The sequence below is a fragment of the Schistocerca gregaria genome, chromosome 5, assembly GCF_023897955.1.
Source record: "Schistocerca gregaria isolate iqSchGreg1 chromosome 5, iqSchGreg1.2, whole genome shotgun sequence".
Classification (NCBI taxonomy): Eukaryota; Metazoa; Arthropoda; class Insecta; order Orthoptera; family Acrididae; genus Schistocerca; species Schistocerca gregaria.
In genome coordinates this window covers 489,183,934-489,199,839 of record NC_064924.1, presented here as the reverse complement: position 1 = coordinate 489,199,839, position 15,906 = coordinate 489,183,934, and the positions used below count along the sequence as shown (strand labels likewise).

General features: G+C 41.9%; 1 protein-coding gene across 2 annotated transcripts in view; it reads right to left on the bottom strand.

Annotated features, from left to right (window-relative positions):
• The window catches only part of LOC126272754 (uncharacterized), a 270,151-nt gene that overhangs the window by 164,382 nt on the left and 89,863 nt on the right, over positions 1-15,906 (bottom strand). For both annotated transcript variants that reach the window (XM_049975859.1, XM_049975860.1), the window contains one exon: positions 13,569-13,727. In XM_049975859.1, coding sequence (XP_049831816.1) covers positions 13,569-13,727 — 159 coding nt within the window. The remainder of the gene's footprint in view (positions 1-13,568; positions 13,728-15,906) is intronic.

Sequence of the window (15,906 nt, the reverse complement as noted above, 5' to 3'; positions counted from 1 at the left end):
TCTGGCGAGCAAGGGGAATGGTGTTCGCCGCAGTTCACACAGATGGGAGGCGGCGCACATGCAGTATTAGGATGTGAAGGGCGTCCACAATCTCTGCATGTCATGCTGGAAGTACACCGAGATGACATGTGGCCGAACTTCCAGCATTTGAAACACCTCATCGGGGGAGGGATATAGGGCTTCACATCACATCGGTAGACCATCACCTTGACCTTTTCGGGTAGGACGTCACCCTCGAAGGCCAAGATGAAGGCACCGGTGGCTACCTGATTATCCCTCGGACCCCGATGGACGCGCCGGGCGAAGTGAACACCCCGCCGTTCTAAATTGGCGCGTAGCTCGTCGTCTGACTGCAAGAGTAGGTCCCTATGGAATATAATGCCCTGGACCATGTTGAGACTCTTATGGGGTGTGATCGTGACGGAAACATCCCCCAACTTGTCACAAGCGAGTAACCGCCGTGACTGTGCAGAGGATGCCGTTTTGATCAATACTGCCCCAGAGGGCATTTTGGACAAGCCCTCCACCTCCCCAAACTTGTCCTCCAAGTGCTCGACAAAAAACTGAGGCTTGGTCGCCATAAACGATTCCCCATCGACTCGTGTACAGACTAAATAGCGAGGTGAATAAGGTTCGCTGCCAACCGTAGCCTTTCGTGCCTCCCACGGTGTGGCCAGGGAGGGGAACGATTGTGGATCATATGCCTGAGCGTTGTATTGAGGCCGAGAACGCTTAGAGACTGCTGGCGGCTGGCCGCCAGCAAGAGATGATGTACCACGCTTCATCGCGGGTCATCCGCCCTGATGCCACCTACTCCGACCAAGGGCCCTCCCCACGGGCGCCACCCAGCCTCAGCAACGACCACCTGGCGGGATGGCCATTGCCGGGAGTCCCGATGCCCCAAGGAGACAGGCATCTACTCCTTGGCATACGCGGGGAGTTAACGGCGCAGGCATCAGTAGAGCGATCCCTGTGTTGTCAGGGGGCTACAACCGACAGGGTACATGGCGGCCCCACCACAACGGACTGACTACCGTGCTGGATTTCAGGTGAAATGTAGCCCATGATCATCATTGGCGCATAAAGCGACACAGCAGAGCAGACTGCAAAAACCGCACCCAAGAACAAAGCCACGCCCTAGAGATGGTGAGTGGGCGGGACAGCTATGCGACGACGACCAACCAAGCTAGAGATGGTAATGAGCGATGGACACATTGCACCTTGTAAGGCGCCCTTCCCCAATCAGCTCGCTCTTCGGAAGAATTTAGAAGATGGAGGTCAAACCCGGTAGGGGACCATCACATAAGGCCAAAACGTTTGAGACTCCTTTTAGTCGCCTCTTACGACAGGCAGGAATACCGTGGGCCTATTCTTACCCCCGAACCCACAGGGGGGAACTGCCACCTGACACACCATACAGCAATCTTTTCTAAATCGCTTTGCAGCTGATACTGGTCTTCGGATGACCTAACTAGACGGTAAATTACAGCATCATCTGCGAACAGTCTAAGAGAACTGCTCAGATTGTCACCCAGGTCATTTATATAGACCAGGAACAGTAGAGGTCCCAGGACACTTCCCTGGGGAACACCTGATATCACTTCAGTTTTACTCGATGATTTTCCGTATATTACTACGAACTGCGACCTTCCTGACAGGAAATCACGAATCCAGTCACACAACTGAGACGATACCCCATAGCTCCGCAGCTTGATTAGAAGTCGCTTGTGAGGAACGGTGTCAAAAGCTTTCCGGAAATCTAGAAATACGGAATCAACTTGAGATCCCCTGTCGATAGCGGCCATTACTTCGTGCGGATAAAGAGCTAGCTGCGTTGCACAAGAGTGATGTTTTCTGAAGCCATGCTGATTACGTGTCAATAGATCGTTCCCTTCGAGGTGATTCATAATGTTTGAATACAGTATATGCTCCAAAACCCTACTGCAAACCGACGTCAATGATATAGGTCTGTAGTTAAATGGATTACTCCTACTACCCTTCTTGAACACTGGTGCGACCTGCGCAATTTTCCAATCTGTAGGTACAGATCTATCGGTGAGTGAGCGGTTGTATATGAGGGCTACGTAGGGAGCTATAGTATCAGCGTAATCTGAAAGGAACCTAATCAGTATACAATCTGGACCTGAAGACTTGCCCGTGTCAAGCGATTTGAGTTGCTTCGCAACCCCTAAGGTATCTACTTCTAAGAAACTCATGCTAGCAGATGTTCGTGTTTCAAATTCTGGAATATTCCATTCGTCTTCCCTGGTGAAGGAATTTCGGAAAACTGCGTTCAATAACTCCGCTTTAGCGGCACAGTCGTCGATAACAGTACCATCGGCACTGCGCAGCGAAGGTATTGACTGCGTCTTGCCACTTGTGTACTTTACATACGACCAGAATTTCTTCGTATTTTCTACCAAATTTCGAGAATGTTTCGTTGTGGAACCTATTAAATGCATCTCGCATCGAAGTACGTGCCAAATTTCGCGCGTCTGTAAATTTTAGCCCATCTTCGGGATTTCGCGTTCTTCTGAACTTCGCATGCTTTTTCCGTTGCCTCTGCAACAGCGTTCGGACCTTTTTTGTGTACCACGGGGGATCCGTTCCATCTCTTACCAATTTATGAGGTATGAATATCTCAATTGCTGTTGCTACTATATCTTTGAATTTGAGCCACATCTCGTCTACATTCGCATAGTCAGTTCGGAAGGAATGGAAATTGTCTTTTAGGAAGGCTGCTAGTGCCACTTTATCCGCTTTTTTAAATAAAATTATTTTGCGTTTGTTTCTGATGGATTTGGAAGAAATGGTATTGAGCCTAGCTACAATGACCTTGTGATCACTAATCCCTGTATCAGTCATGATGCTCTCTATCAACTCTGGATTGTTTGTGGCCAAGAGGTCAAGTGTGTTTTCGCAACCATTTACAATTCGCGTGGGTTCGTGGACTAACTGCTCGAAATAATTTTCGGAGAATGCATTTAGGACAATCTCTGAAGACTTTTTCTGCCTACCACCGGTTTTGAACAAGTATTTTTGCCAACATACCGAGGGTAGGTTGAAGTCCCCACCAACTATAACCGTATGAGTGGGGTATTTATTTGTTACGAGACTCAAACTTTCTCTGAACTGTTCCGCAACTGTATCATCGGAGTCTGGGGGTCGGTAGAAGGAGCCAATTATTAACTTAATTCGGCTGTTAAATATAACCTCCACCCACACCAATTCGCACGGAGTATCTACTTCGACTTCACTACAAGATAAACCACTACTGACAGACACAAACACTCCACCACCTATTCTGCCTAATCTATGTTTCCTGAACACCGTCTGAGACTTCGTAAAAATTTCTGCAGAACTTATTTCAGGCTTTAGCCAGCTTTCTGTACCTATAACGATATCAGCTTCTGTGCTTTCTATTAGCGCTTGAAGCTCAGGGACTTTTCCAGCTCAACTACAACAATTTACAACTATAATTCCGACTGTTCCTTGATCCAAGCACATCCTGTAATTGCCAAGCACCCTTTGACATTGCAGCCCATCCCGCACTCCGCACTATCAACGTAACAATTTTATTATATGCATTTATGGTTGTTACTTAGGGTGTCATCAGCAGCATAGATTGCTATCCAAATGCTACAGCAGAAACCTATATTTTTTGTAATTGTAATAATTTTACAATTATGTGTGCAGATTTTTATAAATTACAAAATATGTTGTACAATAATCTTGTGTATACCAGTTTCCAGCAACTTCACCAAGATGTAAAGCAGCCTCCACATAGGTCCACTTATGCAAGTGAATGTAATAGTAATAATAATAATATTGTTATTATTTTCTGTTTTCTTAACTACCTTATAATAATTTTAAAAATGCTGTTTAGTAATCTTCTATTAGCCTGTAACAGGACACATGTTTTAATTAAAATACATCAATAATTTTAAGTAAGAAATACATGATTATAATAGCAACAGTACCAGCCACCACCTGCCAGTCCCATGGTGCCCTGACTGCAACAAAGTGCACAGTAGTGTGTGGTATGGGACACGAGTATTTGGTAAATTACTCTGTACATTGTGATTTTAACCTCAACTTGCCAATGTACCGTCCTCATATATCTGGCAACGGTTTAGGAAGAGTGCTTCTATAGATGGTACAGGACACATGTAGTAACCTTTTATCAAGATAAGTTTTAACACAGTTTTGATATTACTTGCACACACTATTGTAACCCAACTATTGTATACTTAATTTTATTTCCATATAATTTTACTTTTTATTAATGCATTCACAGATCTGAAGATCGTAACCATGCCTACAGAAACTGGTAATTGAAAATAAATGTTGTTTACAAGCAATCTTGACTAGGAGGTCCCCTTTCTCAAGTAGCTCAACTTCTAATATGTCATGTGAATCATTTTCTAATCTGATTCACTCAGAATCACATTAAATTACCATTGTTGATGTTGATCTTAGAATCCTTTTTTCCCTTTCTTCTTCTTCTTCTTCCAAGGCACTGTCCGTTGTGTTCAACTACTCTTCCAAGTTTTGTTTTTTGCTATTTGACAGAATTACAATGCCATTGGCAAACTTCAGAGATTTATTTCTTCTCCATGAAGCTTGATTCCCTTTTCAAATTTTTCCTTGGTTTCCTGAAAGTTTGTTCAATGTACAGATCAAATTACACTGGGGATACGCTATAACTCTCCTCTCTTCCTAACCACTGCTTCCCTTTCCTGTCCTTTGGGTCTCACACCAGCAGTCTGATTTCTGTACACATTGCAGATACCTTTTCACTCTCTGCCTTTTATACAGTAAATGTTTGTTCTAAATGTTCTACTTAGAAAGAACATTTCAAGAATGGTAAGTTATTGGTTACTGTAATTTTAGGATGCACAGATGAATATGTTTTATTACCTGACAATGATCTGACCTTGGACGAAATATACAGTCAAAATAAAGTAAGTACAGCTGTGTATTATATGAGGCAGTTACTAACATTGTCAGAAAATCTAAAAATTCTATAACTTTTTTCTAAGGCAATTGGTAAGGCCTACTGCCTAGCTTGTTGCTACATTTCTGCACACCCCTTATTGACCTCCAACCAGGTTGACTTTATCAGTCATTACAGTTTTCTGTACATACATTGCTTTACTATTTTGCTTCCCTCACTTTTAAACTAATAGTCTGTTAACACACCTGCAAGGCTGTCCTTCCCAATATTATTATGGTAACAGGCAGAAACTGTGTGATTGTATGTAGTTGATTGGTTGATTGTGGGAAGGGGGAACTCGACCAAACAGCGAGGTCATCGGTCCCATGCTTTAAGGTGACAGAAACTAATGGAGGAGCAACACAAATGGCACAGTCAAAGGAGGGGCAAAGAAGTGGGGGGGGGGGGGGGGGGAGGGGGCAGTGGGGGCCAGGGTGTTAACAAGAAGTGGCACCCCACAGGCACTATGCAATATGGGGTGCCGGCACCACCACCAACCCATCCCGATATTCACACCATACTATGATAGCAGCACAACTGGAACAGCAGGGGAAGAAAACACTAGAAAATCAGAAACAAGACAGCACAAAAGACCAGACAAAATGTATGGAAAAGTGGGGGGGGGGGGGGGCGGGGTGAACCTGGCCAGCATGGAGGCAAGGTCAAAAGTCTCCCATACCAATGCCAACACTAGCCGAGGGAACCTGATTCCCGAAGGAAATTCAAGTATTTAAACCTGGGAGGACAGACCACTTTTGCGAAGAAAACTCAGAATGGATGTAACCACATAAGGCTCATCTGCTAACACCTGAGACAAGAAAGGTGGGAGGGCATATTTAATGTGAAGGGCCAAAAGGCGGGGCAGTCCAGCAAAATACAGATCACTGTGAGAGAATTCCCCACAACTACATGGGAGAGGGAGGGGGAGGGGGAGGGGGAGGGTGGGCACTCATTTCGGAGGGGAAACCATGGGTCAACATGGTATGGTCGATATGAAGATGACAGTACATTCCCATCAGGAGAGGGGAAGGGAAGAATGCCACATGGTGGGAGACACCTTGATCACAGAAACTTTATGGGACATGAGTTGTCCCCTCAGAGTTAACCCAGGCTCGTCCAAACTGTGCCCCTGGGGCGTTAGCGTCCGTGATCGCCCGAGGCCAGCGCCTGGATGAATTCGTATGTTGTTGCCATGGCTGAGTCGTTCAACAGATGTAAGGATTCAGTTGTTCAAGATGGATGACAGCAGTAGACAAAAAAAAAGGAGGAGCAGTGTATACGCGCTGTTTGAACCTGAGTGGAAAATTAATTTCTTTTGCACTGCAGTCAAAAATTATGCCAAATGTTTAGTACGTCATCAGAACCTCATGTATTTAAAAAAACTACTCGATTGAATGGCACTTTAATACCTGTCACAAAGATCAACTTGAAAATTTGTAGCAAGAGGAATGCCAGAAAAAGCTGAAGAACTGAAAGAAAATTTCAAGCAGCATTACAGTGAAGTGTTTCTTATTGTATGACTCTTATTACTTCTAAAGATTATAAATAAAACTATATTTTATAATCTGATATGTCACTTGGCAATGTGCTAGTTATCGAATATTAGATTGTCAGCTGCAAGAAACACTTCTTTTCAGTTAATTTTTATATTGAGGTTGCATTAAATCACATTGCACAGACATCACAAAAAGTTTCAGGTGCATTATTTTTTTGCCACTTTCTGAAAAACCGTCACAAATGCTCTCTTGGACAGCAAAGTGTCATTAAGAGTCATTCCTTGTTTTTGAGTATTTGTGTTTTGACAGATGGGAAAACCTATGTTGTAATTTGATTTTCAATTAATTAAAAGACAAATATTCCAATAGATAAAAATTTATTTTGCAACCACATTTCTCTGTCCTTGCTAGCACGTATAACCACTTTTCAGAGGAACTAAGGGAAAACACACCTAAAACCAATATTTTTTGTTTTTTTTTTTTATTTGCGTTTCAATGATTGAAAAAATTAATTTGCGGCTGGGAATCTCATCAAGGATTCCCTGGTCAGCTCACCAGCTTGTATTTGTCCAGCAAAGCTCATTGCGGGAGGGGGGGGGGGGGGGGGGGGGGGGGGAAGCTCTTTTGCCTCAAACTGTTGCTCACTGAGTTGAAGATATGGCCTCAGATATGGAGCAGCAATTAATGGAGAGAGCGCTAAGCTTCATTTCATTTTCTATCACTCTTGACAAATCCACAGACACTGGGGAGATATCTCAGCTTGTCATATTCAATCGTGATGTTGACGACAATCTGCGTGTCAATGAAGAATTTCTCAATCTTATACCAGTAAAAGACATAACCAGGGGTTTGGATCTTTTTCCAGCTGTGGAAAACATGTTCAAGTCAACGGGTTTAAAATGGGAACACCTGACCAGTGTAACAACGGATGGAGCCCCTGCACTACGAGGGATACGCACTGGATTCCTCGTTATGTCAGGTCAAAAATGGCTGAAGTCCACTGTTCCCTATTTGCGGCAGTCTATTGTCTGATAAACCAGGAGACACTTTGTATGAAGATTGTCAACATAAAAAACATTAAGGACACTGTTCTTTGAATGGTTAATTATCTTCTCTCGCATGGACTCGCACATCACCAATTTAAAGAATTTCTGGCAGATATCAAAGCAGAATACCCAGACATCCCCTCCCATGCCCGAGTAAAATGGCTGAGCAGAGGTGCAGTGCTTCTCAGTTTCTCTCATTGAGGTACAAAATCAATACCTTTTTGGAAATGAAAGGATATCTAGAAGAATTACGTCGTGATCCTAAGCAGGTGGCGAATTTGGCTTTTTTCAGTGACCTAAACGGTCATTGGAATACTTTGAAAATTTCACTCCAAGGCAAAAAACAGTTGCACGAGGAGAATTGCGGACACTTCCCTGCACTAGACAGCGTTAAAGAAGATATGGATTTTTCAGATTATGTTCAAATCATTTCCAAATTATAGGAAGAGTTTGAGAACACTTTTGGAGAAATGAGCTTCAACTGGTATTAGATATATTTGTTCCCCCATTTTCCTTTTGGGCAGAGGATATCTCACAAGTGTTTCAACTAGAGCTGATTGACCTGCAATGCAATATCCGCCTGAAGGACCGCTCTCTTATGTGTAAAGCTTTGGATGACTTTTACATCTGTTTTCCACGAAAAAAGTATCCTCTTCTGCACAAGCTTGCGGCCAAAGTTCTCTCAATGTTTCGTTCCATGTATATTCATGGGCACTTTTTCTCTCTTTCAAAGCTTGCTGAAACTAAGAACCGTTCACTACTTAGCGATAAAAATTTGACAAATTCTTTTGAGGTTAGCAGTCTCAGAATATTGTATCAAACGAAGACAAAAACATTTCCTCGAAAAAGAAAAACATGTAAATTGTTAATTGTGTTCTTTATGAATGTCGACTGTAAGGATTGAAGGTCTTTATAACCTTAATTATAATTTTCTTAAGTAAGTTTTCAAACTCTGTTGATTAAAACTACTGCGTACAAAACAGCAAACTAAGGCTCCGATGTAGAAACTCTGAAAAGAGATACAAAAAGCTGTAGCACAAAGTACAACAGCAATATTTATTTGTAACTACTAACAGTAAGAATGAAACACTGTATCCCTTATGTAAAATTACTTCTAAAATAGAATATTTATGACACTAGTTCATTTAAGAAATTGATACATCCTTCAGAAGACACCTAATGTACATATGATAAGGGTGCATGTGCAGTACTAATAGAATCAGCCTGTGGGTCAGAAACCTACTAAGTTGTTCTTTGATTCTTGTTTTAGATATCATTTTCTAAAGCTTTGCATTGTAATTCTGCCACACGAACGCTAATTGTTACCTAAAAAGTAAATTGTTTACTTGTTTTACTGCTCACTGACCACTTTTACAGAGCTGCACTTCATGTGTTATTTTGTTTATGTTGGATCTGACTGCAGAACAGCCAGTGCAGAGCAGTGCTGTGCGGTCTCTCTCACTCCGCAGCTATCTCTCTTGCTCCTATGCTGACACACGGTTGCATACAGGGTGCTGCACTACACTGCCTTGCACCCGCAGAGCAAGGCCGCGCCTGCCGGGCGCTGTTCTTGGATGAGCCTGAGTTAACCTGTGACTGAGCAAAAAGGAATCTGACATGATGCCACAAATCTGTCCCCATAACCTGGCCAGAGAGAGGCAGGAAGGGATTGAGAGAATCATGGTACGTGGTCACTATCCCAAAGGTCATCATACGGTGACCAGTGTAATGGAGGAAAATGGGGAGGGGAAGTGAGTGACAGATCTATAGCAGAGAAACTGCCATAAACGACACTGATATGTGTAGGGGAACCATCATGAAGAAGGAACAGGTCTTGGTCTGCAATAAACTTGTCTATGAGTTGACCCAGGCTAAACAAGAAAGCAATGCCTCACAAGGGGTGATGGGCATTAAAATTCTGAAGGAAGAGGAAAGTAGGGGTAGTTGCTGAAGGAGGGTAGTTAGGAAAGCTGGCGTAGGTGGCCTGTCAAAGGAGGTACGGAATGCAAACCACAACTGCAGAGCCCAAGTGGATCCAGAAGGAAACAGCTTTCAATGTGGTACAACCAACGTGCAGATGCCACTGGATGCCCTGAAACGGCCAACACAGTTCTGACAGAAGCCATGAAACCCACGAAGGCTCAGTAAACGAGCTTCAGTAAAGTGGCATTTCTGGATAACAACCCTAGCTGCGAGTAAAAGGAAAGAAGTCATGCAATTCCAGAAGGTAATGGCAGTATTCATTACAATTCCATTGAATAAGCACGGAATGGGGATCCAAATGGGAGACAAACAGGCCAAAACTGGTCAAGACACCAGTTCACCATCTATCGTCAACAAGGAAAGGGTGATGTACATAAACGAGGACTGTCTCAGGTTAAGTGGGTGCCTATGAAGGCACCAGCAATGCCGTGTCCCCAGACTTCTGTTTCTTCTTCTTCTCTTCCTCCTCTTTCGTAGGTCAAGGAGGGCAGTGCATGGGGAGAGAGAGAGAGAGAGAGCAGGCTTCAGTGGGATCTGGAACCAAGAAAGGAGGAAACTTTGGGGTGCACGGACTGTGGGTCCTGTGGCTTATTTGTGACATCTAACTTCTGGTCTGAGAGACACAGTGGGGGAGGGGTTCCCATCACTGGCAGTTGCTGAAGGAGGAGGACACTTTTCTTCAGCCAGGCAGAGGGAGCAGCTTCTGCAGGGGAGGTCATTGGAACCACAGGGGAGGGGGGGAGGGAGGGGGCAGTGTTAAGGAGGGGAAAGGACAGAGGCCGATTTAGATGTCACAGACACAGAGTGAGCACAATGTAGGATAAATAATCAAGTGACTTATACTCCTGTATCATCATCTCCTCCTTAAAAACCAGACAATCAAGCGAGCATGGAGAGTGACGATCACGATAATTAATAGTTGAGCAGCAGGACGCTGTGGCTACCCTCATGGAGTGGGTGTTCATACTCTCCACACAGAAGGTCTGCTGTACTGGGGAAGACATGGGCCCAAAACACGAACACGAAAAACATCTGATGGCTGGCAGGATGCATTGCTTCATGTCACATCAATAACACAAACCTTGACCTTCTCCAGGGTGGTATCTCCCCTCAGTCTTTGTAGGTGGAGGAGGGTGTCCTGGATATTCTGGACCACTTTATCTGCTGGGTTAAAGCATTGTAGAGAGTGAAGGGCACTCAGGAAATTGGAACAGACAAGGAAAATAGCATTCTAAACATGTCTCATCTGCTCCATTGCCCACAAGGTAGCGTACAATTCCACGTCAAAGACAGTAAAGTACTGAGACAGTCTGATCTTAGGGACATGACCAGGGAAAACAACAGAACAATCAACAGAGCCCCCTGGTTGGAACCATCTATAAATACAGCCACAGAGTGAGTGCTGCATTAAAAATGTCATAAAATAATGTATTAAAAACATATGCAGGAGGGCAACCTTCCATGCACTGCACTTAATCTAAAATAACTCTGGACACCAGCAGTAACCAGAGGCAAGCAGTTAAAACACTGCATTTCAGGTTTGAACTTGCTCCACTCCAAGAGACTCCACACGGCATGCAGATCATATTGTCCACAAGGACAATTGGAGAAAAGGTGTTCCAAAAACATATGAGCAACAGTGTGGTATGTAGGTGAATTTGGAGCAGTGAGAAACTTACATGACTGACTGTCCATGAGAAGGTGCTGCTGAATGGTGAGTCGCAATTCCACAGTGTCAGCACTCATGCCCAGCCTAATCCCTACACATGGACAATGTCAGTAATCTACCAGTAAGAAGGTCTCACTGATCCATACATTTTACAGCCATAGTCTAGCTGCAGTCATAAAAAGCTGGATGTAACTGGAGCAGACATGCCCTATGCGCTCCCCAAGACTTGCAGCTGAAGTATTTTAAGACGTTCGATGAATTCCGAGTTTTGCATTTCAGGGATTGCTTAATCAATGTCCAGTTTTACTTGTTAACTAACATCTTAGTACATTGTTTGGAAAGTTTCTTAATTCAACACACATGGTGCTAGCTTATCAACTAAATAAAACAGGTTTTTGATTTGTAGAGGAAGCTCCAACAGTCACTATAAAGCATTATTTACTGTGAAAATTTCAATGGTTTTGAGTGCTTATGCGTATAAATCCATTTTGAAATAGCATTAAAACTTGAAAAAATTCTTACATATTGCAAATACAAGTTGCCTTCACCTGACTAACTTGTTAGCCGCATATTTCAACATTATTTGTTATGGTCTCATTAGAAAAAAAATAAATATACAGACTTTTACGACAGAACATATTAATATCACTGGATCAGTTCTTTGAGAAACTGAACAAAGCCTTCATGCTCACCAGACTTAAACATCGTAACATTTAACTGTGGGGGAAATTTAACAGAAGGTCTATAATGAAGTCATGAAATGCCCTACAACACAGACTTCTGCTGCAATAAGTCCACACGAAATTTAGTCGCAGAGCTATCTGCCCAGAATAGGTTTATAACATTTATCAATACTCGAGGTCACCACCTTGTGCACCTGGTAAAACAGTCATGCTAGTAATACCTGACAAACTGTATCCCAAATTACATGAAGGCCATTTTGGTGTACTGTTATTAGTTTATCAAGTCCTAAGGGTTATGTTGCTGAAATCTTTTTCAGATGCTCTTTCCAATGCCACAGAGAAAGGTATATAGTTCATTAAAAAAAGAGAAAAGAAGAAAACCAAACAAAGTCAGCAGAGGGTACATCCCACTGCCCGAGTCATTAGGGATTCTTCCTGTTCCATTTACTTATGGAGTGCAGGAAGAATGGTTGTCTGAATGCCTCTTGCGTGCAGTAATCATTCTAATCTTATCCTCACGATACCCATGTGATACACAGGGTTGTAGTATATACCTAGAGTGTTCATTTAAAGCGGATTCTTGAAACTTTGTTAACAGACTTTCTCGGAATAGTTTACACTTATCTTCAAAGCCTTTCAGTTTAGTTCCTTCAGTATCTCTGTGACAGTCTTCTGTGGATTAAACAAATCTGTGACCATTCATTCCTGCTGCCCTCCTCTGTGTGTGTGTGTGTGTGTGTGTGTGTGTGTGTGTGTGTGTGTGTGTGTGTGTGAGAGAGAGAGAGAGAGAGAGAGAGAGAGAGAGAGAGAGAGAGAGAGAGAGAGGGGGGGGGGGGGGATTACATACACCAAAAATGCGCCACAGTGTCCACTGTAACTTAGCGAAAACCGAATCTTGATATACTTTAATCATTCTGGATGTAATTTAGGTGGCCCTTCTGATACTGATAATTTAAAGTTATCACAGATGCCCTAGGTTTGCATTTACTCTTTTCATAATAGTTTAAATTTCCTGACACTTGCTTATTTGAAACAACAGATTTATTTTAAGAGAATTTGTGGGATCCAAAGACAATTAACAAAGATAGAGATGTCAAAGTTTTATATGGAGCTTCACATTTTTGAGTAAGCTCAATACATGAGGAATATGGCAGGTGCCTTCATCATTGCTCACTATTAACTGTTTTGGCTATACCTCATCAATGGACAGTTCACCTTATTGATTTTTATTTTTTTTTGTAACTGAGGTTTTTTCCATTCTTGTGATCGAAGCAGTTAAGTGAAAATTCATATATTCCCACACTGCAATACTCAAGTTCCCCAGTATGCTCAGTGGCACCCATTAGAGCATGTAAAAATCTTATGGTAATAGAGAATCAACTTTGTTGAACCTGAACCCAGCATTGCTTGCTCACCACTTACAATCAGCCACAGTGCCAAAATGGTTTAAGCAAAGCTGCAGCCACAGAAATTGTTACACCATCCACCCCAATCATTTCATATATCTGCCCCTATTATATTTATTTAAAATTGTTTCTACCTTGTCTACAGTTCACTGACTGACTGAATTCTGTTCCATTTTTAATGACACTAAAAATTAGCAACTAAAAAAAAAAAAAAAGAAAGTTTGAGTGTGACAAATTCTGAGACATCTTAAAATGTTTTTCGAAATTAGCTATGCTCTGTACCACTTACCAGACCAACAACAGAACCATCTGCAACATTTTGCGATACTTGTGCTCCAATTAGTTGTTTAGAGAGTCTATTAATTCGTTCTTGCAACAGTGTATTGAGGCGGTCCTTCTCAAGTAATTTACTCTCCATTTCCTGAACCACATCTTGAGATTTTGCTTTCTGAAATAAGGCAACAAAAAATGAAGAGTTATTACAAGTGTCAAAAATAATACTGATTTTAAATAATACAGAATGTGCCAAAATATTCACACACCTCGAAAGAGGTCAATGTAATAGCATTGGAAATAATGGACTGAGTTAAGATAACCACTCATTCCATTACATTAGAGTCATCAAAACTCTTGTGAAATGTTCTCTTAGCACATTATTTAAAATTAAGTGTGGCATACTGATGTTGCCCGGTGTCTGGTAGATCAATTAAAATGGAGCTACATTTTTTTCTTTTTAAATTTGTACTACAAAAACTGAGAATATTATGAAAACTAACATCAACAACAGACTTGTGAGCCGGGAGAAGCAGCTCCAACATTACTATAACTGTCTTACTTCCATAAAAAGTTTGGAACTCAAGGTCATTTGTAAAGAGTACAAAAGCAGGTGAGGTGATAAGATGCATCATCAAGCATCCAGCTACCTCTTTAGGGCATTGTGTGTGAATCACTGTGAAAGTCTGCTAATGTGTATGTGAGAAATTACAGTAATGGTAAGTCCTTATGAAATATAAATAATTACAAGTAATGGAAGCAGCTCACCGCTCACCGATTAGTTGAGATGTGGAGTCACATGAACAAGACAGCTCTTGTAGGAATCCTCTTTTATGGTATCATGATTAGATACACACACACACACACACACACACACACACACACACACACACACACACACACACCCCTGCACTATTAAGTGAGCTGCAACTGAAATTACTGTCAGCAGAACGCTTTAGGCACGTATTAGTCATTTCTCATCAGAACACATAAATGATGGAACACTGCACAACAACATGACTATAGGGGAGTTTGATATAGGCCTATACCGCACATTTTAAGCTAAATGGAACAATAAACCATCTTTATCAGTACTGGTGTGTAGACAATCCAGATATTGTCACAGAAAATAACTCAGATGTGTTGTAATTAATTTGGGCTGTCATTTAGGGCTTCAACTGGAGCTCATCTTTTCTTTTTTTGAAAGTGCAATAAGCACACAGAGGTCTAACACACTGGATTTGAATTTCCATTCTATCTAATCGGAATAAGAAAAAAAGATGTTGCGTAGCAAATGAAAGGTGGTGTACTGGCAGAGCTGGGCTATGAAATTTAAATTAATGTGTGTTATATTAACATGTATTATATTCAAGAAGAATATGGTAACTCCAATCCCAAAGAAAGCAGGTGTTGACAGATGTGAAAATTACCGAACTATCAGTTTAATAAGCCATGGCTGCAAAATAGTAACGCGAATTCTTTACAGACGAATGGAAAAAATGGTAGAAGCCGACCTCGGGGAAGATCAATTTGGATTCCATAGAAATGTTGGAACACATGAGACAATACTGACCCTACGACTTATCTTAGAAAATAGATTAAGGAAGGGCAAACCTACATTTCTAGCATTTGTAGACTTAGAGAAAGCTAGTGACAATGTTGACTGGAATACTAACTTTCAAATTCTGAAGATGGCAGGGGTAAAATACAGGGAGCGAAGAGCTATTTACAACTTGTACAGAAACCAGATGGCAGTTATAAGAGTCAAGGCGCATGAAATGGAAGCAGTGGTTGGGAAGGGAGTGAGACAGGGTTGTAGCCTATCCCCGATGTTATTCAATCTGTATATTGAGCAAGCAGTAAAGGAAACAAAAGGAAAATTTGGAGTAGGAATTAAAATCTATGGAGAAGAAATAAAAACTTTGAGGTTCGCCGAAGACATTGTAATTCTGTCAGAGACAGCAAAGGACCTGGAAGAGCAGCTGAACGTAATGGACAGTGTCTTCAAAGGAGGAAATAGGATGAACATCAACAAAAGCAAAACGAGGATAATGGAATGTAGTCGAATTAAATCAGATGATGCTGCGGGAATTAGATTAGGAAATGAGACGCCTAAAGTAGTAAAGGAATTATGATATTTGGGGTGCAAAATAACTGATGATGGTCAAAGTAGAGAGGATATAAAATGCAGACTGGCAATGGCAAGGAAAATAGAGTATAGATTTAAGTGTCAGAAAGTCGTTTCTGGAAGTATTTGTATGGAGTGTAGCCATGTATGGAAGTGAAATGTGGACGATAAATAATTTGGACAATACATCACATAACTAATGAGGAGGTACTGAATAGAATTGGGG